General features: G+C 40.1%; 2 protein-coding genes across 3 annotated transcripts; both read left to right on the top strand.

Moving 5' to 3' along the window:
- The first annotated feature begins 1,302 nt into the window (after window positions 1-1,302).
- tmem141 (transmembrane protein 141) lies at window positions 1,303-4,368 on the top strand. Its single transcript, XM_034896815.1, has 5 exons — window positions 1,303-1,520; window positions 1,708-1,774; window positions 2,943-3,026; window positions 3,153-3,263; window positions 3,536-4,368. Exons 1-5 carry the CDS (start codon window positions 1,467-1,469, stop codon window positions 3,598-3,600), a joined length of 381 nt encoding a protein of 126 aa, XP_034752706.1. The 5' UTR covers window positions 1,303-1,466; the 3' UTR covers window positions 3,601-4,368.
- Window positions 4,369-7,041: 2,673 nt separating this feature from the next.
- Window positions 7,042-18,942, top strand: sapcd2 (suppressor APC domain containing 2). Of its 2 annotated transcripts, none has more exons than XM_034896492.1 (6): window positions 7,042-8,091; window positions 11,626-11,759; window positions 15,968-16,114; window positions 17,037-17,138; window positions 18,400-18,507; window positions 18,616-18,942. In XM_034896492.1, exons 1-6 carry the CDS (start codon window positions 7,311-7,313, stop codon window positions 18,742-18,744), a joined length of 1,401 nt encoding a protein of 466 aa, XP_034752383.1. In that variant the 5' UTR covers window positions 7,042-7,310; the 3' UTR covers window positions 18,745-18,942. The 2 variants fall into 2 exon arrangements, with proteins under 2 accessions (XP_034752383.1, XP_034752382.1); XM_034896491.1 differs by having other exon boundaries at window positions 7,044-8,091; window positions 18,397-18,507.
- Window positions 18,943-23,102: the final 4,160 nt, after the last annotated feature.

Here is a 23,102-nt window from a genome sequence, read left to right as displayed (position 1 = left end):
AACTACACTGATAAAAGTGTCAACAAAAGTGTTGATTTTCAGTTTCGACAGGAAGACAACACAAGGGTTAAAAAAATAACTCAAATCAACTAATTGATTATCAAAATCGTTAGCGATTAATTGTTTGCCTGCAACTGCATTAGAGTGTGTATTAAATATTGACATAAACTCGGGACTGCTAAATACGGGAAGTTAAAGTGAAGTGCTACCAGTTATTTTGACTGGTGCTGGATTTGTCCCTCTATGTTACAAGACTCACCCAAGACAACTATTTAAAAAATTGGCAACTCATTTTTGACGATCAATATTAACAATCTATTTTATAATAGAATGAATAGTTTAAGCCATTTATCATATTGATCCTATTTCCCTCCTAAACCATTTATTTGAAGTATACCTTTATGGATTTAGTGTAACATACTTTTTTAAGGTCAAAAGCAAAGTTTTGACAAGATAGAATGATGTAGTTTGGGTAAAACACTGTTAAAGGGTAACTTTGTTTTTTTTTCCAACTTGTGCACAACATTAATTTGTGGTTCTCATTACCCAATACCTTTTAGAACATACTAAGCCTTTACTCAACTCTCTGTCTTTATCAATCTCTTGAGTCTGTCTATTCTTTCTCAGGTAACAGTTGTCTGGTAACTTAAGCCTCGGTGTTGTTACTTGTCTCAGCTGCTTCTTCTTCTTCCAGCTCGTCTCCGGCCTCCAGCAGAACCCAAAGGTCACTGTGGTGTCAAGGTTCATCAGAGGGGTCAGCAGGCTGAGCTGCCGCGGCAGGCCTGAGATCACACATGGAATGCAACAGACACAATGACAGGCTTCTATGACTTTATTTAATGTTTAAATGTTCACCTTGTAACTAGGTCTTTAACGCAAGGCTGCTGTTGGTAACGGTTCACATTTATCTTCACATTTTTTACATTTATTACTGGCTGAAGATGAGGAATGGAGTATATTTGAAGCACCAAAATTGAAGTTTAATGTGTAACTGATCAATAATGATAGGTAAAATGCTGTTTTGGTGTATGTAACATTTGGTTATTATAACAACACAGACAGTGGATTCCATGATTGTTCATCTGAATAGACTGAACAGAAGTGTTTTATTTCTTTTTGTGAGATGACTTCATACTTTATAAAAGTTTGCAGTTTTTTTTAATACCACCAGAACTCTCCTTTTGTCCGTTAGTGATATTTATGTGCACGATGCGACCGTGCTTGTAAACTTTTTATTGATGAGAAGCAGCAGTACCACCTCCTCTCCCTCACGTGTCGCTAGTGTTTTAAACAAACAGCTGTTCCTCTTCTCTTTGTGGATTTCTTGGTTTGCCACACGGAAGTTTTCTATCAGTACAGCTCTTCCCCCCTTATGTCAGACATCCATTAGGTATGTACACAAGCTCATTAGCTAACGCTTTTTTCCATCCAAGGCTTTAACCTCCAGCTTCACAACAACCAACAAAATGGTCAACATCGGTCTTACCAAAGTGGACGATACGCTGGCAGCAAAACACCCGGTGGGTTCTTTGTTTTGACCTTTTTTTTCCTCTTCACTGCAGCATGCTGATCTCTGGAGGACACAAATTAGCTGCTGCACATATTGTAACTTGTGTAATATACTGTAGACGAACATAAAAGGGTTTATATAGGTTGACATCGTGTAGTAAAAGTTGTTGTGGTGTGTTTTGTCTCTTTGTCTTGCAGGGTTTACAGAGGTATGCTGCCTGTCAGTCTCATGCCTTCATGAAGGGGACTGGGACCTTTATACTTGGTAGGTAATATGTAATTTCCCACGCCAGGAAATACACGATATTGTCATCTTTATTGTATTTAGATAAACACCAAGTAAGATGTAAGAAGAGCAATGAAACTACAGTCAACAATATCATTTTGTCCAGTTTATTCCACAGGAGGGAGCTATGTTCTGCAAATGTTCATGGTATCCATGAAGCAGGATGCTTTCCATTACATAGTGTACACTGAATGCCACACAGAGTGATAAAGGTTGTAAAATCATAACAGTTTATATGTAAAATAATATAAACTTTGATATGCTTTTGATATTATTTGTAATAGAAGTCCTGCACACTGTCCATTACGCCTTGCAAATACTTTATATCTCAACGTTTAGGTCACACAGAGCTTCCTCAGGAAATGTTGTGAATACTATATATATATATATATATATATATATATATATATATATATTGCTGGTAACCTTTGCCGATACCAACTCCCCTGCCCCAGGAAGAGGTGTGCAAAAGTGCTTTTGAGTCGATATTATTTGTAAACCATTCATGACAATACATGAGACCACTAGCAAAAAAACGACAGTTTGGTTTGGCTTCTCTTACAATGAAGTGAAACACGATGAACTGCAGACAGTCATCTGTGGTTTCACATGTTGTAACTTAACAGGTAGAACGTATATGTTAACATTGGAGGAAGGGACACAAGAAAAATAGAAATGCATGTGTTTTGGTCCATGCTTCTGTTGCTGTCAACCATCCCTATAGTCATTATTCTTAGTGGACAGTGCGCTGCCGTCCTAATCCTCTTTTTGCCTACGGGATTTCAAAAAAAACTGAAAGGTTTGCCAGATCTAAAGAAATGTACTCTAATTTCTCCTATCTCCTAGAAGGAGCATATACAAGCATCTCATGCAGGTGCAAGGTTATTGGAAACCAGCATAGATGAAAAGAGAATTGCCTGAAGATTGACTCCAAACCTCAATGGACAATGTTTTGTTCCTAGTCGGATCCTTGTCAGGTGAAAATAAATCCACTGTAGGTGCAGGAGGACGATAGTGTTACGAAGGACCTGTCCTGTTGTCGAAATGAAACTGAGTGTTATGTATACTGAATAAGTCACAGAAAGTTTGAGTGTTCATTATGCGTAACAGATATGCCATTGAGATGTATTTTGTGTGGCTTTTACAGGCGCAGGTGGTTTATTTGCCCTTCAGAAGGTTCTCCAAAGGAAGCTTCCTTATCCTCTTCAATGGAACCTACTCATTTCAATAGGTCAAAAAATTAAATATGAGCTTTTAAATACACAAGCAAACAATCACGCAAGACTCCCAAGCTACCCATTACTTCCTCCCGGCTTACCTGTCCCCTATGTAACCTTGCATATCTCTTCTCTCTCAGTTGCATCATCAGTGGGAAGTTATGCAGTGACTCGCTGGGAAACGCAGAAATGCTCAGACCTTTGGTTGCTACTAGAAACAGGAAAAGTTCCGGACAGATCGCCACCGCAGGGTGAGTACAGTGTGTGGCTGCAAACTCGCCATCTCTCATGGCTCATAATGGAAAGTTATGAAATGTGTATGTTGTTGCGGTGATAACTGTCTTGTTAGATCATCTTTAAATAGGAGACACAACAGTGTTTTATGGAAGTAAGTGCATTTTTGTTCTGGGCTCAGTATTCTCAGCAGCTTTATCTGTGCCAGCTCTCTTCCTCAGTCATGATGAACCACATGACATTCTGCAGATTTTAATGCTCTGTGTCTGTCTCTGTGTTTGTCTTTCAGCGTCTAAACCAGTGGTATCAGAAGAAGGACCTGAGAAGACAAAATACGGCGATGTGATGGAATAAACATTGTTTTAAGCAAACTTGTGTATATACTGTATAGAATTACACCTTTTCAGAAAATGTACTAGATATTCAGATACGCCATTTATTAACTTTAATCCAAACCCTGGACGTGAGATAGTAGTTTTCAGTTTCAGAGATTGTGGAGCTTTTGAATTTCGTAACGGCATTACTGTATGGATAAACAGATGAGTTTCCCAAATCAGAGGTTGGGAATTAGTTTGGGTTTTTAGGGGGAATCCAATGTTAAGCTTGTGATCCGGTATTATTATTTGGATGCGTTTGTTTGACATGCAACAGATTTAACACTGAACCGCCAAAACCAGCCACTAGCTGTCACTGTGTACCCCGCAGGGTTAGCCCAAGCTGTAGATTGTTCTGGTGGCAGGTCAACCAAACCAGTAGATGACCGGTTTGTGGTGTCAAGCGTATGATCTAAATTACACATTGATACTCTTATTTATGTACTCCTTGGACTACAGCGAGCAAATCATCGTGGAATGATTCATCCTTTAAAATAGAATTGCATTCATAGTTATATAATAAAATGCTTTGGGAAGCAGTGTAATCCACATAAAAACTATTTAGTGTTGTCGCTTTCAGCCACTGCATGTTCATTCATCCGCCTCCAGTTCAGTGATGTTCTCCTGCAATATCTCAGGATGAATAAATATTGTTTAAATTTATTTCAATATGTATGCAAAAAACATAAATTCCATGAGGTTAGGTGCTAATTTATAATGGCAGCATGAGCAATAGGTTAGGTAGATGCAGACATTTGGACAATATTTGATGTTTTTTTATTATTCAGTTCAATGTATTAATAGTGTAAAGTGATAACAGAAGTTATTTCAGGACACTTTACTATAATTTACAGAGACCCAAACAAAAAGTTTTATAAAGAAATTGTCATTGGATTTGAACTGACTAAGAAGATCTGTGGACACAAACTCTTTATTTGGATCAAAATCTACAACTACCACCCATAGTGTTTCTACAGAAGTGCTCAAAATGCATGTAAGATAATAAGATCTTTTATTTAAACATTTTAAATAATGCATAAATCTCTTATAACATTAAAACTGTCTGCATTTCTTTTTTTTTTAAACCACTGTGACTCTAGGTTAGTTGCTGAATTGATGCCTGCAATAAGGTGTTAGTTACATAGAGTCTGTACTATGCAGTGCAGGCCATTGGAAACAACAATAGAGTCTTTCAAGCCTTAACACTCCGACCAAAGTCCAGGCCCTTGATTCACTCAGAATAAGCCAATTCTTAGATTCTAATTCCATTGCTGCAACAGGAACCTTTTTTCTTCTTTTAACTACATTTTTTCCACCCCCACACTTGCTTCTTCTCGCTCCCATTCTCCCACTGTAACTCAAATCTGATTTAACATCTCCAAGATTTGAAGGTTTCGAATTTTTTCTCCATCCAAAAAAACAAGATGTCATGAATTAAATAAGCTGCCATATCCATTGTCACATGCACAATGATACTGCTGAAGGAAAAGACTTTAGAGAAATAAAGAGCAGACCGGCGATAATGAAGGAAAAGACTGAGTGTGTGTGTGTGTGTATAACATGACAAGGACTGACTGGCCAGTGGAGCTGAGGACTGGCCTTTTGGCACGCTTGGCATCAACTTGCATGGTTATAAAGCCTAAAGAGTGTGTGTGTGTTTGGCAGCAGTGCACGTGTGACAACATGAAAAAGATGAGTGCAGGAGTTGTCTGACCCTGTGAGTCAAGTGAGCTGAGCTGAGCTGCAACTGGACAGTGAGCGTCTCCTCTTTCTTTCACTTTCTGTCTTTCTTTGGTTATATAACAACCAAGCCTGACATGCAAGTCCAAAAAAAGGGCCAAAATCAAACACAGTTCACAGCAACACTATTATTGGGTTTTTGAACATCTGATCTATTTTGCATCTCTGTTTAGCCTAGAGTCATGATCAATTCAACAAATTGATATGTTAATAAGAACAACTGGTGTGTGATTGACTGTCAGCAAGAGGTGGGTGACCACATGTTTGTGGGGGATTTATTGATTGTGTGTCCTCTCTTTCAGCCTCTCCACTCATAAAGAAAAATGTACAGTGCATTTTAAACATATGGAAAATGTATGATTCAATAACTGGAAACAGGAAAAATAACTGCAACATGCATTAGGCAGTTGGTAAATTACAAAGGGTCCTTTGTGTGAGTGTGACGATATCTTCAACATTAATCACTGCTAAAGGTTATACAGATGATGACAGGATGAGTACTCAAGTCTGGGCAGGTTATAGATAATCATGGGTCTTAGCAGGACAGATCGTTTCTCTTGTGTGACTCATTGCTAAAGAAACAGAAGAAGTGTCCCTGAAGTGCCAGAAATGGTTGCAATGTGTTTTGAATCTGTTAAAGTTGGATTTATGTGTGTATATGGGTGACTGCAGCTGTCCAGCCTGACTGAGCAAAAAACCTTAATTTACATCGAATTACGTTATATCAAAGTAGTATATTAGTATACATTGTCAATGGTTTCACTTGATAGTAGCCTCAGTTGGAGGAAGGTCTATTGTGTGAGGTATTGCCAAATCAATTAGTTAAAGTTTTGTGCTTTAATTGTAACTTGTTACATATCAGTGGTTGTGTCTTTGAGATATCCCCACATGAAATGCATACCATGAAGTAACTCAGGTATCTAAAAACACGAGCAAATATATAGATTATTTTAATTTCTAGTATAACTTCCATAGCAAATGGAAACTGTATACACTGATTGATATAGGCTACTTGATATATCTGCAATGAATCACCAGACCAGGCAGATGCAAAATATAGATAGTGGACACAATACCGTGAACACTGTGCAATCCAAGGCAACAGCTCTTGTTCAGTTTTTTTTTTTATTATAAAGAGGCGTTGATCACATTATTTTGTAATAAACATGTGTCATTAGCTTTACAATTAGCCTGTATGTAGGATACAACTGTGACATTTCTTTTTATATTTTTTATAGTAAATAGTTCACAGTCATTTTTGCCATCAAATCACTGTATTATAGCGATTTTGTTAATGTAGTATTATTGTATTGAACAGGGATTTTACAATGAACAATGGTAGGCTACATTTTAATATTGCATCCACATAAATGGGTAAATTACTCATTAAAATTACATATTCCATTCTATTCCATCCAAAGTTTAGGTTATTGAACGTGGTGAAACAAAAGGACTCTGTTTCCCATCATGGCTGTGTGGGGCTGTAAGGTGATAGTTTATCCAGCTCTTTCTGATTATGTGGAGGGGGGGTAATATCCAGGCTTTATGAATAACGTCTCTGCATTAGTAATAACAAAAGCACAACTCAAACTGGAGCCTCCATCAGGCCTGCACCAATGAGCTCTGAGCTCGTGCACACAGCGGCCAATAGCTGGTCCCGGGGCTCTTTCGCACAGCCGTTTGAAGGGCGGTCCTCGGTAGAAAAAGGAAAGTATGGAACACAGGCAGCAGAGTTTTGACGGGAAGGTACACGGCCAAAACGATAAAATATAGGACGTCTTTGAGGCTAAACATCTTCAAAAGGATATGTAATTTGCTGCTTATTAGCCTACGCCTGTATTTCTTTTGTTAATCTGTATTCTCCGCTGTGTGTTTGTTTAAAGTTACCCGACTCGTGTTGGTGTGATTTTGATTGATTAGTCAGTTAAGATTATCAGTAACGTTACATTCATGGCTTTGCTAGCGAGCGATCAGGGCTGCAAACTGAACGGGACGTCGGCGATTTACGGCCGAGTTGGACCAAAAAAAGAAGTGTTTCAAGGCCAAACGGAGGGCTTTAAAACTGGCAAAATGCAGCCAAAAGAGACGGAGTATTCAACAGATGGCCTGCCCAAAGCCTTTCTGCACAGCCTGAGGACCCTGTTTGACATTTTGGATGATGGTGGACGGGGCTATGTCCACATCTCCGAGATCGAGAGCCGCTGGCAGGGGGCAGACACCCGGGAACTGCCCGGCGGGGTGCTGGGCTGCCTCAGGAGGGTCACCCCACCGCATGGCTGCCTCACCTTTGAGCGGTTCGTTGCGGGGCTGCGTTACTCCATGCTCAACCCCGAGCACAGCGCCCTTTTCAAAGCCCAGGCTGCTGTTCACCCACAGCAGGCACCAAAGCAGCCCCAGAAACCCGACCCGCTGTCCACATGCAGTGTTGGGACACGGGTTGAGAACAAGGTTCGTCCGCTGGGACCGAGCAACTTGACAAACACCCAGCAGCACCGGGCGTCGTCTCTGCAAAGCCGGGCCAGGCCAGAGGAGGGGCCTGGGTACCCCGCGTGTGGACCTGTGCGGTACGGCGCGGGCTTCGAGAGGCCCGGGCGGAGTTTGGAGCAGAGTTCCGTCGCTACAGGCGGCGGGTGTTACCGGGCCACCAAAACCACCAAACCCACACAGCCTCAACAGAGCCGGGTCAGGTCAATTGAGTCGCTCGCTCTGGAGTCACCGCAGCTCCAAGGAAGTAAGTACCGAGCGTGTGTAAGGGGGGTTGGGGACAGTTCACAGAGGTTATGGAGGACTCATGTCGATTAAACCATGTCTGTCAAAATTCAGATCAACACACACTCAAAAAAAAATACATGTCATGCAGTTGTGTCTGCATTTCAACACCTTCCTTTAATCGATTGTATTTCCATTAGCCTCTGTTATCTGTTACCGTTCCGTTCTTTTTTCTGTTAATGTTCAGCTCATATGCCATGTCAGGAAATAGTAAAAAATACGGTAACACTTGAAGGCATCTACATAAAAGTGACATGGCACTGTCATGACAGAGGCATGACACATAACCCCCTAACCCTAACCATAACTTGTCATGACAAAACCGAATGAAACTTACTAAAAGAAGCGTCACTTCATAAACGTTTATGACTTGTTTATGTTTATGGTAAATGACACGGTCATGTCACTTTTATGTAGATACCCTAAGTAAAGTGTAACCAAAAACCATGAAAGCCCAGTGAGGTCTTGAAATTGCTTGTTTTGACTGACCAACTGTACAACAGTCAAACATTAAATTTACAATGATCATCATGCAATTCCATTCCCATCCCACCTTAAGAATTTATAATTCAACTCTTTGTGCCTTAGTTTTTCAAGTGACTTTTGACTTAAATCAAACACAAACTGTTATTTGGATACCAAAAAATGTGCATGAACATGAGTAAGAAGCATTGACTGTTAATAATACTACGTCCACCAGAACACAAAACAAAATACTCTTGAGATGGAATTCACATGAGATTGCAAATTGATTGCTTGCATAAGTAGAGTTGATAGGTCCACTACAGTATAGCCAGCTTCAATCTCATATTCTAATTTAATTGGATGCAGTGATACACACAAGTGCAAAATGTCAGCAGAGTGCTTGCATTTGCGTGTTAGTATTTGTCATCCAGAGGGAGCCCTACAGAGGTAAAATGGTAACTTTAAAAATGAGTCTTTACGTGAGTCTCATCTACAACAGTTATTGTTGGCTTTTGTCAACACACTTCTCAGGTATCAGTATTATGTCACAGCCTAAACAGGCTTAAACAGGCTTAAACTGTTTAAGGGCCTCTGAGTTAACTTTGGGTGGCTAGTTGAATAATTGCTGTTGTGAACCCCAGGTCAGGTCAGAGGTTGTGTCAGAAATTCCCACAGAAATGTATCTTGATGGTTTTCACCCTCTTAATAGGGAACAGGGGATGGTCATGTGTATGCATGTTCATTTGTTCAGTTTTTCATTGGTGAGCTGGATGTAGGTTGGAGGAGCCATTGCTGAGAAATTCCCAGTTTTCCTGCTCATTAATACATACAGGCTCTCTCACTTTGGTTTCTCTTGCGCTCACAATCATACAAGCGTTATTTCACATCCTCTCTCTCTCTCTCTCTCTCTCTCTCTCTCTCTCTCTCACACACACACACACACACACACACACACACACACACACACACACACACACACAACTAGTCTGTCTGAGTTTGCTGATCTCTGTACAGCCAGGCCTGTCTGGAGCTATAAGAGTGACACTCGCGCAACTTCTCTGTTGAGCCCTCTGGGCTTTTACTGCTTAGACCACTTGCACTTGCATTGCATTAGTACAGTGTTTTTCTTTAGATAGATAGATGGATAGATGGACTGATACGCTAAATGGCCAAAGGGTCACATACTCTCTTACAGTTTTTTGTCAACATTTTTAATGCTACAATATACAATGACAATGTCCTTGTGCACAAAGCAAGTCCCTGGGAAAAAGGTCCCTGAATTTGGGGTGGTAGAACTTGAGCCTGCACCTCAACCCTGTCCAACACCTTTGGGATGAATGAATGATTGGCCAGTTTCTAAAATCTTGTGGAAAGCTTTACCAGAAAAGCAGGACTGTTATAGCAGCATATTAATGTCCATAGTAGTGGAATCAGATGTGATCAGTGCATCCAAAATTCACTTATGTTTGTAACGTTATGTCCACTTACTTATTTTAGCAGACCAGCAGTGTAATCGTTCACATGCAGCCAAACCCTTTTGGATTAGGCCAGATTACATCAGCCAGGCCAGGGCTCACTGAATCACGGTAGTGGTGAAATCCTCCCCAACACCCTGGACACCACCAAAAAGGCTTTTCACTCTCCTTCACTTTCTCATGGTTTTGGTAAAGTAGCAGTGGTGTTCTCCGGTCTAAAAATGTGATAATGATAAAATACCTTAGTTGATATGTGGGAAATACCACAGATCAAATACCACTGGGATGCTTTGACAAGTTTACACACAATTTGCAGGGTTTGGGGTTAAGCCTCCACTTTATCAGACCTACACATCTTTCAGCTCAACACAAACTCAAACTCCACACAGAAATGAGCAGAAATTGACTGAGAGTTGAAGGGGAGCCGGGTAGAGAAATCTTTTAAGATGTTATATTCGGAACAACTGAGTTGAGTTTCAATGTTCATTCCTGATCTTGGAAACGGTAGCTAACAAAACACTCTCTACAGAAGGTCTATTTAGCTTTGGGGTTTTCGATCTTATCATGATCTTCCTAGGCAGATGGGGTTTGCTAAAGTGGATAGAAGTCTGACTCTCTGTCTTTCTCTTGTTTACAACAATGCAAACATCCTAACTTTTTGGGAAACCCGGACAAAAACCAAACAAAACAGAAAGTAGTATTTAGGCTTTAGGTTTCTGAAAGTATTGTTGATTTAAAGCAGTTGTCTTTTTGTTGAGCTGTCTGAGATGATGGTGGGCTTGAGCTCAGTGGTTCGCATATTTCTGTCTGGTCCACTAAACCTATCCTCAGTCAAGGTAACATCAGACTCATTTGCAGAGTACAGCTCCCCCCTGTGGTATACACTGGCAGCTCAAAAGCATTATGGGGCAAAATTATTGTTTTGTCTGTAATATTGTTGGTCTTTTTTATTACTGTCTGTCTGTGTGAAAGTATTTTGCCCAGTTTTGCATGCCCTCTTCAGGACATTGAAATTTGAGCGTTTCCCCATATGTATATATCCCTTGTGTATGTTCTTATTGTGAGATGGTCCCCCCGGGTCTGAAATCAAGTTTATTATTATAAGGGAAAAGACAATTCTACATATTTTATAGAATTATTGGGTGGGATATATCTGTCATTGCAAGGCCCAAAAGTATTTCCCCTACACTGTTATCCCAGTTGGGTGAAACTGCACTTATTAATGAGTGCATACCTGACAGGGGTGTCAAGTTAATCATTGCATTGATGCATCTCGATGCAGACCTGGACAATTCTGCATGGATGCAGTGACGGACATAATCCATTATTGTCTACTTTTGTTCCTGCCTTTTGTCTGTTGTCTGCTGTGTTCAACCTCAGCTATGTGCAGTGAGTGTCATTTCTGACTGATTAAATTTGTTGATGAAAACCCTGTGTAGCAACAACTCATAATAGCAAGAATCGATTAGAATCGTTTTCGGGAAAATTGTAATCAAATTAAATTGTAAGACCAGTGAAGATTCACACCCCTACCAATGTGTTTCATATTTGTCTAGGTGTTGTGAAATCAGGCTTACCAAGATCTCAGAGCGAATCAGCAACAGGATTTACTAGCGGATCCAGGCGACATGGGCGGAGTCGGGAAGAGCAGAGGCGGCATACCATATCCAACGGAGTCGATTACGGAATGGTTGGTACACACACACACACACACACACACACACACACACACACACACACAACACTCTCACACACTTCTACATCCAACAGTGTCTACAAAGCGTCTTAAAGGGGCCACATCTGGGCCATTGTTTTACTCATGTTTCATTCAGGCACTATTCTGTATGTCAGTGCTGTGCAGGCATACGGTTTTCATTAATAACTGGTTAAACAACAATCCAGGTCATTAGTTGACATTAGTGATGCATGGGTCTGCTGAGGATCCACCCTGTTTCTATTCATTTAACGGCGAACAACCCACCATTTCAAACCTGCTTCTTTAAAAATACCACTTCCTCTGAAAACCTTTAAACTTCACAGGTAAAACCACAGTTTTAGGGCAATACCAAAATGTGACGTGAGAGAGAATCGTCACTAATCACTGCGTCATCATTGCTGGCAAAAGACAGGGCAGGGGTTGTCCTGAACAAACCCGCCGTGTTTACCAGTAAATACTTTATGCAGTGTATTCCAGCTTCTAATTTGCCTTCTGGCTGTGGCAACAGCGACATGCCAAGAATTAAAAACAGCACACTTTCGACGTTCTGCCCGTGTGTCACGTTAGGTCACGGCAGTGTCCTGCTATGACTCATTAATACGGATTAATCTGCACCGCTGTTGAGTCAAACCGACCTGAGGCGAGGCGAGCAGGTACCATTAGTGGAAGAACTCCATTAGTGGGCTGTATTACTATGCCCATTTAGAATCATCATTTCTTTCCACTTCTAATCCTGCCTTGTACTGACCAAAGTTGGAAAAACAGTTAGCTAGCTGATGTTATCATTACCTAGCTACTAGATAGTATAGAAGTGAGATGTCTCACTTTGCATTTAAACAGAGACCCAAACACACAGGGTGAAAAGAGGATCTGCAGCAATGTGCAGTGCAACAAAAATATCTTGTTTTTAGAAAATGAAACCATGTAAACCTATTCTGGTACAACCTTAAAATACAGTTTTGAACCTGAAAATGAGCATAACAAGGAGCGCTTTAATAGTTCCATACATTTTCAAGCAGAAATGCCCAAAACTGCTGGTTCCAACTTACTGTAAATGTTAAGATTTTCTACCTTTTCGATGACTTACTGTTTTTGAAGTTAAATTGAGTATATAGTCATTGTTGGCTCAGCAAAACTGTGATATGTTTTTCTCCCCTTGTTTCTTCAGTTCAGTTCAGTTTATTCTTTGTCCCAGAAGGGCAATTTGTTATCTTCTTTATGTCTCAGACTGCCAGATCAATAGTAAGTAATAAAAAAAAGTATTTTATTGCAGCCCTAAAGAACCATGTCCAGTAGCTTTGCACCAGTGTCAGTTAAAACTGACAAAATGTGACATTACATATGTAACCAACTAAGTATGATGATGGATGTTCGGGAGATTTACCATCATTTTCAGCTGATCATTCCTCGATGGGTGGAAAGTGTTACACATGGCACATTTTGATGATTCTTCTTTGGTATCTATCTAATTATAGTGTTGATTAAAAGAGTAGAGGATCAGTAGTAAATTACTTTCAGAGAGACAGAGGTCTGCTTGCACTAAAACATGGATGGCTTTAAGTGTGATTGGATTTAACAGCAATTGAGGCTTTTAAAGATATATGTCAAAAATATTTCATTTACACAGAAAAGTTAACAAAAGAAGCATGGAAATTCCAGGAAAAGGTTTTCTAGCAGAGGCTTTTATCCCTTTCACTCTCTATTGGCCCCACATTCCCCTCCCATCTCTCTGCCTCCCCTCACTCTGCCCCTCCCACCCTTCAGTCAGGAGCTCATGCCTCCCTTCACTCTCCGTCTCTCCGCTTGCCTCACCATTTCTCACTCTCTCTAGCTCGCCTCCTCTCCCTCTTTTTCGCCCCGTTTGTGTTGCCGTCTCCGTCTCTTTTCCTCTTGGCCTCTGTGTCCCGAGAGGCTAATTGACAGGCTCCCCTCCTTCTCCCCCCCCCCCTCCCTCCTGCCCCTCTTCTCCTCCCCCTTCCTTCTGGCCCTCCCACCCAGGCCGACTTGGCCCGCTGCTGCCCTGATGGTAGTGAGCCGGGTCGGCCCCAGGGGCCTGGTAGAAGTAGAGGACTCGCTCAGCCAGCCCGGCCCAGCCTGGACAGCTGTGTTGGCTGCCTACACTACCGTCTTCATCCCCCTTAGCAGTAGTCTCTACAGCAGCAAGGCCCTGCACTTTTTCCTCTGGGTGAGTAGGATCAGACAGAGAAGGAAAGGGAGAGATGGTTGTAGAGCTTATATGAAATTAAAGTTTATCCTTGAGATGGTTTTATATAGTGTATTTCAGCATTCAAAGATATGCATCAAGTTATTTTGATATTGAATTGTGACAGAAAATTTATTGTTTGTTGAACAGAATAAACTAGTTATTTGGGCTAGTTTTAGGGAGTATAGGTTTCAACCTGCTGTGGGATTGTCGAGCTTTAGTAGTTAAACTAGTGCTGAGAGGAGTAGTTGATTTACTTCTGTTTTATAATATTGTAAGTTAAATATCTTTGAGTTATCAACTTTTTGTGTGACAAAACAAGCGAGAACTCGGTGGGCCTTTTTCAGTGTTTTTCTAACATTTCATAAACTTACAGTTATGATTAATTGATTAATCTCTTCCTCAGGAGCGTTGGGTCTTTTATTTAGCTCTAACCTCTTGTGGTATTGTAGAGCTTGAGGTTTTGGAAAGTGCTGAAAGAAGTTAATTAGTTGATTGACAGAATCGACCACAACATTTGAAGTTATTGATCAAGAAAAAGTGCTAATATATCCTTTTTAAATGTTTGGATTTGCTGCTTTTCTCTCTTTAATGTAAAGTTAAATTGCATATATTTAGGTTTGTATGCTGTTATTAACAGTTAATCAAGTAATGTGTGTAGGTGGAGAGATGAATCTATGTAAATAGTAAGTTGCAGCCCTAGTCTTTGTTTCGGCGACTTTGGGACTTGTATATTGCCTCTGATCTGCTGTTGTAATGAAGCGCTTCAAGGTTCAGACCACATAGTTTCACAGTCATTTGTAGATGCAGTTTCAAAGGCTGTTATGTTCCTCTTTGTGTTTTTAGTTAAACAGCTTGTGCAACGGGTGTTGTGTTATTGTATGTGCGTTGTTGTGTGTATTCATGCCGGCTCATTCAGCCAGCACACAAACATACATGTGCCGACTTTTCCATAACCTTTCCACAATTTGCCGCTCTGTTCCCTCTCTGTGTGTATTTTCTCTTTTTTCTAACTTCTCTTAAACAGTGGGTTTTCCTGCCTGTGGACTACGACACATTCATGCAGCTTGACACTGGGTCATGCTTCATTCTAGACACGGACCATACCCCTCCGAGTCTCTGACCCCCTCCTCTTCCCCTAAACCCCCCTTCCTATCGTCCTCTGTGTGTTCTCTCACTTCAGGCTCTTTGGGAAAGAGCACACATATGTTAAAGAGGGTTTGAATTAGACTCTTGAATCCTTTGTCCCGTTTCAGTGTACTTTCGCAACATGTATCCCTGTGTATGAGCATGGCTGTGTTTTAAACAGCACTGATGAGTGATGATCAGAGGAATGTACTGAGCCACACAGGGGACGCAGGGATGGAGCGATGGGTGGACAGAAAGATCACACACCAGGTGGCTGAATGCCAGCAGTGAGGCCTGGACTGTGGCAGTGTGCCACATGGACAGCCTGGTCAGCACAACTCTGCAGCATCCCCGCACACAAACACACACACACACACACACACAAACACACACACACTGGGGGGGCCACAGTTGAAGTGCTATTTACCCCATTCTTAGGTTGCTGTGCGGTTTCCATGACGCTGGACTGATTGCTCCTCTAAACATTGTTCAGGATGGGAAAGAGTCCGGCACAATTGGTATGGCGCCATTGTCTCTGCCAGCACAAAAGAGTTTGCTGCAGATGCCCTTGTGAAAAGATGCGAGTTTGTCTACTATGCAGGCTGCTGACAGAATCAATAATTAGATTTAATCTTGGCAGCGATCTGAAAGCTGTCTTAGTGATGGCATGGGAAAGTAAAAAAAAGGAAATATGTTTCTCTATGTGAGATCTGCACAGAAAGTGATTTCAGGCAGGTTTGTTTTTGCCTGTTTTTAATCACATGTTTCTCTTTCCTCTTCCACCCCTTTCCTGTCCCCTCCTTTCATTCTCCAACAACATACTCTCCTTTTTAACTTTCAACTCACACAGTTGAAGCAAATGAAAGAGCTGGAGCAGGAGAAGGACTCCCTGCTGGCGGGCCTGGAGGTGGTGGAGCGGGCCCGCGACTGGTACCAAGGACAAATCCACAACGTCACAGAGAGACAGCGGCAGGTCGGCCAGAGCTCCCACTGCACGGTCAGTTCAAACACTGTTGCAACCTTTTGAATATTTGTTTTACTGATATGGGTAATTAGACGGAAATAGAAAATATTAAATCATGAAAGTATATTTCTTTTCGTCTACGTCTAACATCTATACACTCTATATATGTTGGGAGAGAGATATAAACACTTAAAGATGCAGTAGGTAAGACCTAAAAAACTAGCTTTCTGTCATATTTGTTGAAACTGATCCTATGTTCGAGTATAACTACATGAAACACGTAATTAAAAAATTAAAGATCCATCTCCTCTGGCACCACCTACAGCCTGTAGTGCAATTTGCAAAAATCCACTGGTCCCTGTTCAGATGCACCAATCATGGCCAGGGGTGGGGGTCTGACTGTGTGTCAATCACTGCTCATGCACACACACTTATTCTCACTTGTGGGGGGAGGGGCTTAGGAGACTGTTTGGGCATCGGCTGAAAGGGGGGGGTGGGGGACACTGTGAAGTTGTCAATGTTCAAATTCTTTCGCTATGTCGTGGATCTTTACAATCCGACCCACAGCACCTTTAAAGTATCAGAATACGGATAAAGTTTGTCAGAAAAGAATATTAAGGGCTCCTTTTTTCTGTTTTTTTATTCATGGTCAGCAGTCAAACAGGGTAAAATACCTTGTGATAGAAGAAAGGGAAAACTAAATTATTTTCTAACCCCTCAGTAGACTCAGTAATCTGTAATCTCACCCTTCAGTAACAACTGGCAGTTTTAGAAGAATATGTTCTCATGTATTAAAAAACCACTTTGGCAAGTGTTCTTTTTGTGTATTCTCTTCATTTACTATTTTAAGTTAACTTGAGTTTGTTAAGTCATCATCCCACCTTATCATTTTTCAGACCTTAAACTACTTTGTTAAATTAATACTAATTGTCTTTTATGTTCTCTACTTTTTTAGGAATTCTTCACGGAAGCCAATCAGAGTCGCATGAATGTTCTAATTCCCAAATTGCAAGAAGTCAACCGCTGCCTTAACGACCTTATTTCCTGCTCTGGGATGGTGAGAGTTCGCTCACCCATTAACTTTTGGATTTTAATGGGATTCTGGTAAAACCAAAGGATTGAGATTAGTCAAGTAATGTCTAACAATCTTGATTTATAAAGTAAATATAAATGAACATATGTATGGACATATTCATATGGGAGTTTTTATAGTTGTTTCGATACTTGTACGTGGTCTTTATTTGGATCCTAGCTGGGATTTGCTGTCGCACAAACTAGAACTGCACAATGTTTTGATTAAATTGGATGTTGGAAAGAGTCCAACTGGATCGGGTCAACATCTGCTCCACATGAAGCTCTGACAGATATTATGAGAAATTTAAACATCAAATGTTAAAAATTACAAAGAAATTCAAGATTATACCACATTAATGAACCCCACTATGCTCACAAGTGTTGTCATAACTGACAGTTTTATCAAATGGCCTATTCATCATTTTATTTTATGTGGTGTTTTTTAGCCATACTAGTGGAATGGCCTTAGGGATGGCAGTGTCCAGAAAGTTTTATGAGACATTCATGTCCCCCTCAGGATTAATTGTAAAAACGTTGGTGATCTCCTGACTTTTCATCTAGAGCCATCACTAGGTCAAAATATCAATTTTTTTCAATACTTTTATACCTTCATCATAACTAATGACATTCGGGTGCCCAGATGGTGAAGCAGGAGCCCATGTGCGGAGGTTTACTCCTTGACACAGCGGGCCCAGGTTCGACTCAGCTCTGCGGCCCTTTGCTGCATGTCATTCCTCCTCTCTCTCACCTTTCATGGCTTCAGCTGTCCTGTCAAATAAAGGCCTAAAAATGCCCAAAAATTATTTTAAAATAAATAAATAACTCATGACATTACCATCAGCCTCAGCTGTACTTTGTGTTTCATGCTAATTAGCACATGTTAGCATACCAACACGTTAACCTAAGAATAAGACATAGTATACATTAGCATGCTTACACCGTCAGTATGAGCATGTTAATATGCTAACGCTAGCATTTACCTCAAAGCACCACAGTGCCTAATAATAGCCTAGGAGCTGCTAACATGGATTTAAAAACAATGTAAAACTGCTGACATTGCTAACGCCATAACTTTTGTTATTGGGAAATTTGTGTGACTCGAAGCTGAACACTGAACATATTAAAACTTTAAATATTCTTTTGTGAAATTCCGGTCTGCACCAGGTTCTTGGAAGCTGGTTGTACTAGACATGTAAATCCTGACACTTTACGTTTAACACTGGTTCCTCTTTGTTTCTCAGCAGTCATTTCCTTCCAGCGCTGCTCAGACAGCAGCTAATCCCAAGCCTCCGGGTCCAGCCCCTCCACAAGCCATCCAGAGACTGAAGGACCAGAACCGACTTCTCACACAGGTTAGACACAGTCGAAACCCTGCCAGTAGACAGGATTCACTAATAGTTACGAGTCATTGCGGTTGTTTTCAGTCCCTCACTTTATTTATTTTCCTTCTTTTCATTTAGGAGGTGACGGAGAGGAGCGAGCGGATCGCGCAGCTGGAGCAGGAGAAGTCAGCATTGATAAAACAGCTTTTTGAGGCTCGAGCCCACAGTGCACAAGACACCAGCACCATGGACTCCACTTTCATCTAACAAAAAAGTTACACTCTAACCAACAGCATAGCATGTTGGCACCATGATTCAGCATGGAATCATGGTGATGCTCGTCTGGAGCAAAACGTTTACAAGACTGTAAGCTGACTGTTGTTTACCCACACTTGCAGTAGCAGTGACGCACCTTTCAGCCATGACAACCCCTCACCCATGACTGCAGCATGTAGCTTCTCCACTTCACTCCACCCCAAACCATGCACTACCTAGATGTGACTACTCGTGTGAAAACCTGACCCGAATTACTCGACCTGAGAGAGACTTTTACTTGCCGCCTTTAAGGTGTCCTGCATAAACACTCCACCTGAGCTGAGAAGGCTGGATGGCTATCAAGAAACCAGTCGGGTCTCATGAGATCCCATCACTGCAGGATCACAGCAAATGCAAGATCTCTGCTCCCACTCCCAAAAGACTTTTTTTTTTTTTTTTTTTTTTACTTCTGTTGCTCCGGAGGCAACATAAAAGAAAATGAACTTTAGCTTAGTGGGGGGGGGATGGTTTCTGTTGGAATAAAATGCCATATTCTTACAGTTTAATATAATAAACAAATCACCAGCTGCTGGAGCTGCTGCCCCCGCGACCCGATACCGGATAAGCAGACAAAGATGGATGGATGGACCGGCTGCATCTGCTCGCTGTGACCTATCAATTACATTTTTCTTAGTTTGGTACTTTGATCTAAATAATATTAAGCTACACTTTGCCCATGTCTTTTAGTATTACCTTCCTTTAAATATAATATGTTTACCTGACGTTGGCTTTCTGGGTTTTAGAGTGTTTCATTTCAAACACTGAAAGATAGGAATTACAGAAAAGAACAATTTTATATTATGGTAGCATGTTTATTAATGTAAGGACCTTTTATGAATTTTGAGATTTTTTTTGTTAAGATTGCAAAAAAGAGAGATGGGAGGACAGCCTACAAGCCGTCGAGATGTAGAGGCAGAGAGACTTGAGAAGTTTGGAAGTTTGCACGTAGAAGAGAGCTGAGGAAGATAAACATGGCAGATGGTGAATGTGCCGGAGACCGAGCTCCTTGGTTGGGAAATCAAAACAAAAGAAAATCACTTTGGCTATCTAGCGCTGTATGTCTTTACAGTGGATTCTTTGCATGGGTCATATTTTCAGCCCCAAAATATTTATCTTATGAAGAGATTTAGTTTGAAACCTGGAGATTTGCACAGATGTAAAAACCCATTTAGTCCTCGTAAGCGTCCCTCTTTACCAGGATCAGCCATGAAACGGTTGGCTTTAGACTAAAACTGTAAAAAAAAAAAAAAAACTTAGCCATCCACAAAGTTTACAAAATAAATATTAGTTAGTGGGTGGTGGTAGAATTCAAATCATTGTAATTTTATAATGGATCTGTATGGTACTGCTGGGATGTCTGCACATAGCATAATGTTTATGTCGGTTTCCCACTTGTTTAGTTATATTTTTCTTGCTGCCTAAACTACATTATGTGTGAGTGAAACTCTTTTCCTTCAGCTTTCTATCAAAACTTCAGAGAAAATGTAAAATAATAAATACGACCAAACACTGCTGGCTAGATTCCGTGGTTTCTTGCATTGTGTGTTTTTATCATATTTACAATGTTGCAATATAGTAGTATCAACACTTATATCTTCTAAGTTTAAATGATGGATTTCAAAACATTGTAAACCAAAGCAATGCATAATAAATATCAAATGTAGATTACAGAAATGATCACAAGACAACCTTTCAACAATTGCACAATTTATTCTAAATTTGTATGTGTATTCAAGCCTTTGTACAGATGCAGTAAATGACAATGATGTTGAATCCGATCTCTCCATTGCCAACATTAAAGTAGATCATAACTGAGCAACACTAACCACCCAGTGGTTTCTGTTTTCACGGTTTGATTTGCATGGAACGCCAATTGCAATTTCATACACACTTTGTCCCATTTATATTTCAGTTAAAGAGTTGTTTAAAACAAAGAAAAACTCAACTTTCCATAAGAAAATCTCTAAATCTCCAGGGTGGTCTGTTCTGATTTGTTCGCTCATGAGATTTCTGGTCACGAATCAAGAAAATGTCCCTAGATCGTGAGAATGATCTGATGTAATTCATGCACCACATTTCCACTTCACCCTTGAATGTGATTAGCTATCCTCAGTTTTAATGAGGATTAACTGGAGACCTGCACAGTGGGTGCAGTGAATCATGGGTGGGTGCAGCTGTAAACTCAAGAAACTACTTGGTCACAAATAATATATATATTTATCCTAAAACAATGCTTTTTCAAAAATAAACCCTTGTTGTATACCGTATCCTTCTAACTAAGGCATGTTGGTTGCCGTTTTTTCATTTTAGCATGTAACGTGACTTATTTAAAAACCAAATCAGACCTCATAATAAGGAAAAAAAAAAAAACATTTGCAAAATGCTGATTCTGTTTTTAATTGCACTAGCAACATATTTACCTCCTCAAATGTTTTTGCAGCTTTGTATTCCCTATTATTAGTTAAATTACTTTTATTTTATGGATTGAATGTTGAAGCTTGTTAATGCTAAATTATTGTTTTATGAATTTGCTCTGTGTATTGTTAGTACAGGCATTATGCAACTTGACCCCACACAAATTGCAAACAGAAACTCTTTCAATCAATCTAGTACAAGGTATCAACAGGTAGCTCCTTGAAACTTCACTGATTGATTACCTACAATAAGACAATATTGTTTGGTATTACAAGTTTTCTGTAACTATTTGGTAATTTGCCTAACAGTGTTTCAGTATTTTTGGACTTGGACCCTGTTTTCCCATGAACTGGTGTCTAAGTGACTAATGTGAACCAATTTTTTTAATTTTAATCTTTTGAAGTCTGTTGTCCAGTATTGAGAAAGAAAGCTGTAACCAGCAGCCACGAACTACAATGCGGTTTTTGCCACTGACAGGCTCAGGCATCATGAACTTGACCCCACTCAAATTGAAGGAACGGAAACTTTTTCAATTAATCTAGTCTCATGAAAGTCTCCCCTATAACATATACAAAGTCCTAATAAGTGGTGGAAAGTATTGAAAAATATAAAAATGGCATTGCATCCGATGTTAAGGTTAGACCCTACAGGTTAATAGGGAAAAGGATTTAACTAACAGGTATTTATTATTTACATTAAGATAACAAAAATTTTTGGTATTAAATGTTTTCTGTATTTTAGTCATGCAAATGAGGCTGCCTTGTTAAACATGGGCTAATTTCTGTGGTCCAGTATTGAGTAAGAAATCTGTAACCAGCAATCACGAACCAAGCTACAATGTAAAATGTACACTATCGGTTTGCGTCTACTGAACACACTAACCGCACTGCTGTTTTTGCCACTGACAGGCTCAGATTATTATATATAGACAACATTATGGAAAGAGATAGACCTTTCTGTTGAAGAGTAAGTTTTTTGTTTAGCATAAAACAGCCCCGAAATCACCATCCCCAAACCCACCAGAGTCATCATCGTAAATACACGTCATTCAAAGTCAACGGAAACAAAATTAAAAAAAAATCAATGGCTGTATTGCTTTGTCTTCCCACTATTTCATAATCACCATTCCGGTTTGGTAGAAGTAAACCCAGAATTGACCCATTTACATGTAAATATATGCTGGCTCTATACACGGTAAAAGTACTGTTCATTTTGTTTAGCTGTATATTAAATATTAAGTCATTTGAAATTTCAACGTCCAGAAGCTGCATTGATCTCTGAAATTAGCCTTTTGAGCAAAAGCTGATGTGTGCTGCTGCTGCTGTGCGTGTGTGTGTGTTAGTGTGGGTGCTCGCGTGTGTGTGTGTTTCCGCCTGATGCAGAATTTAACAGACCTGTGACAATCTTCTACCTTATAGGAGGGAGACACAGCCTCTGTGAACCTGACACCAATGCAAACAGATAGACAAAGGTAAACAAACCTGGGTCGACTTTCATCAGTTGGTTCTTTAAGCTGTTTAAATAGCTTGAAACACACATGGAACAACACACTGCAACACAACCTGCAGTACACTGAAGAAGAAAGGATCTGTAGTTACTTTCCAGATTCAGATAAAGAATATAAAATATATTTAAGACGTAAATCATGATATTATTCAGAAGGGTAATAAAATACATATACTGTATGCAAAAAAACAAAATTAGCCCCGCTTCATCCAGCCGAAACATCAAAGTGATGTACATATCAATGCATCAATAATTATAATACCATTACACAGGTATGTTACGTTACTGTGAAATGAGCCATTCTGCAAAATGAGTAGTTTTGCTAAGTATATTTTTAGGCTAATACTTACTTAAGTAAAATTATGTATTTTATATGTGTAGGTATAGGT

The sequence above is a fragment of the Etheostoma cragini genome, chromosome 16, assembly GCF_013103735.1.
Source record: "Etheostoma cragini isolate CJK2018 chromosome 16, CSU_Ecrag_1.0, whole genome shotgun sequence".
Taxonomy (NCBI): Eukaryota; Metazoa; Chordata; class Actinopteri; order Perciformes; family Percidae; genus Etheostoma; species Etheostoma cragini.
This window is presented reverse-complemented; position numbering and strand designations above follow the sequence as displayed.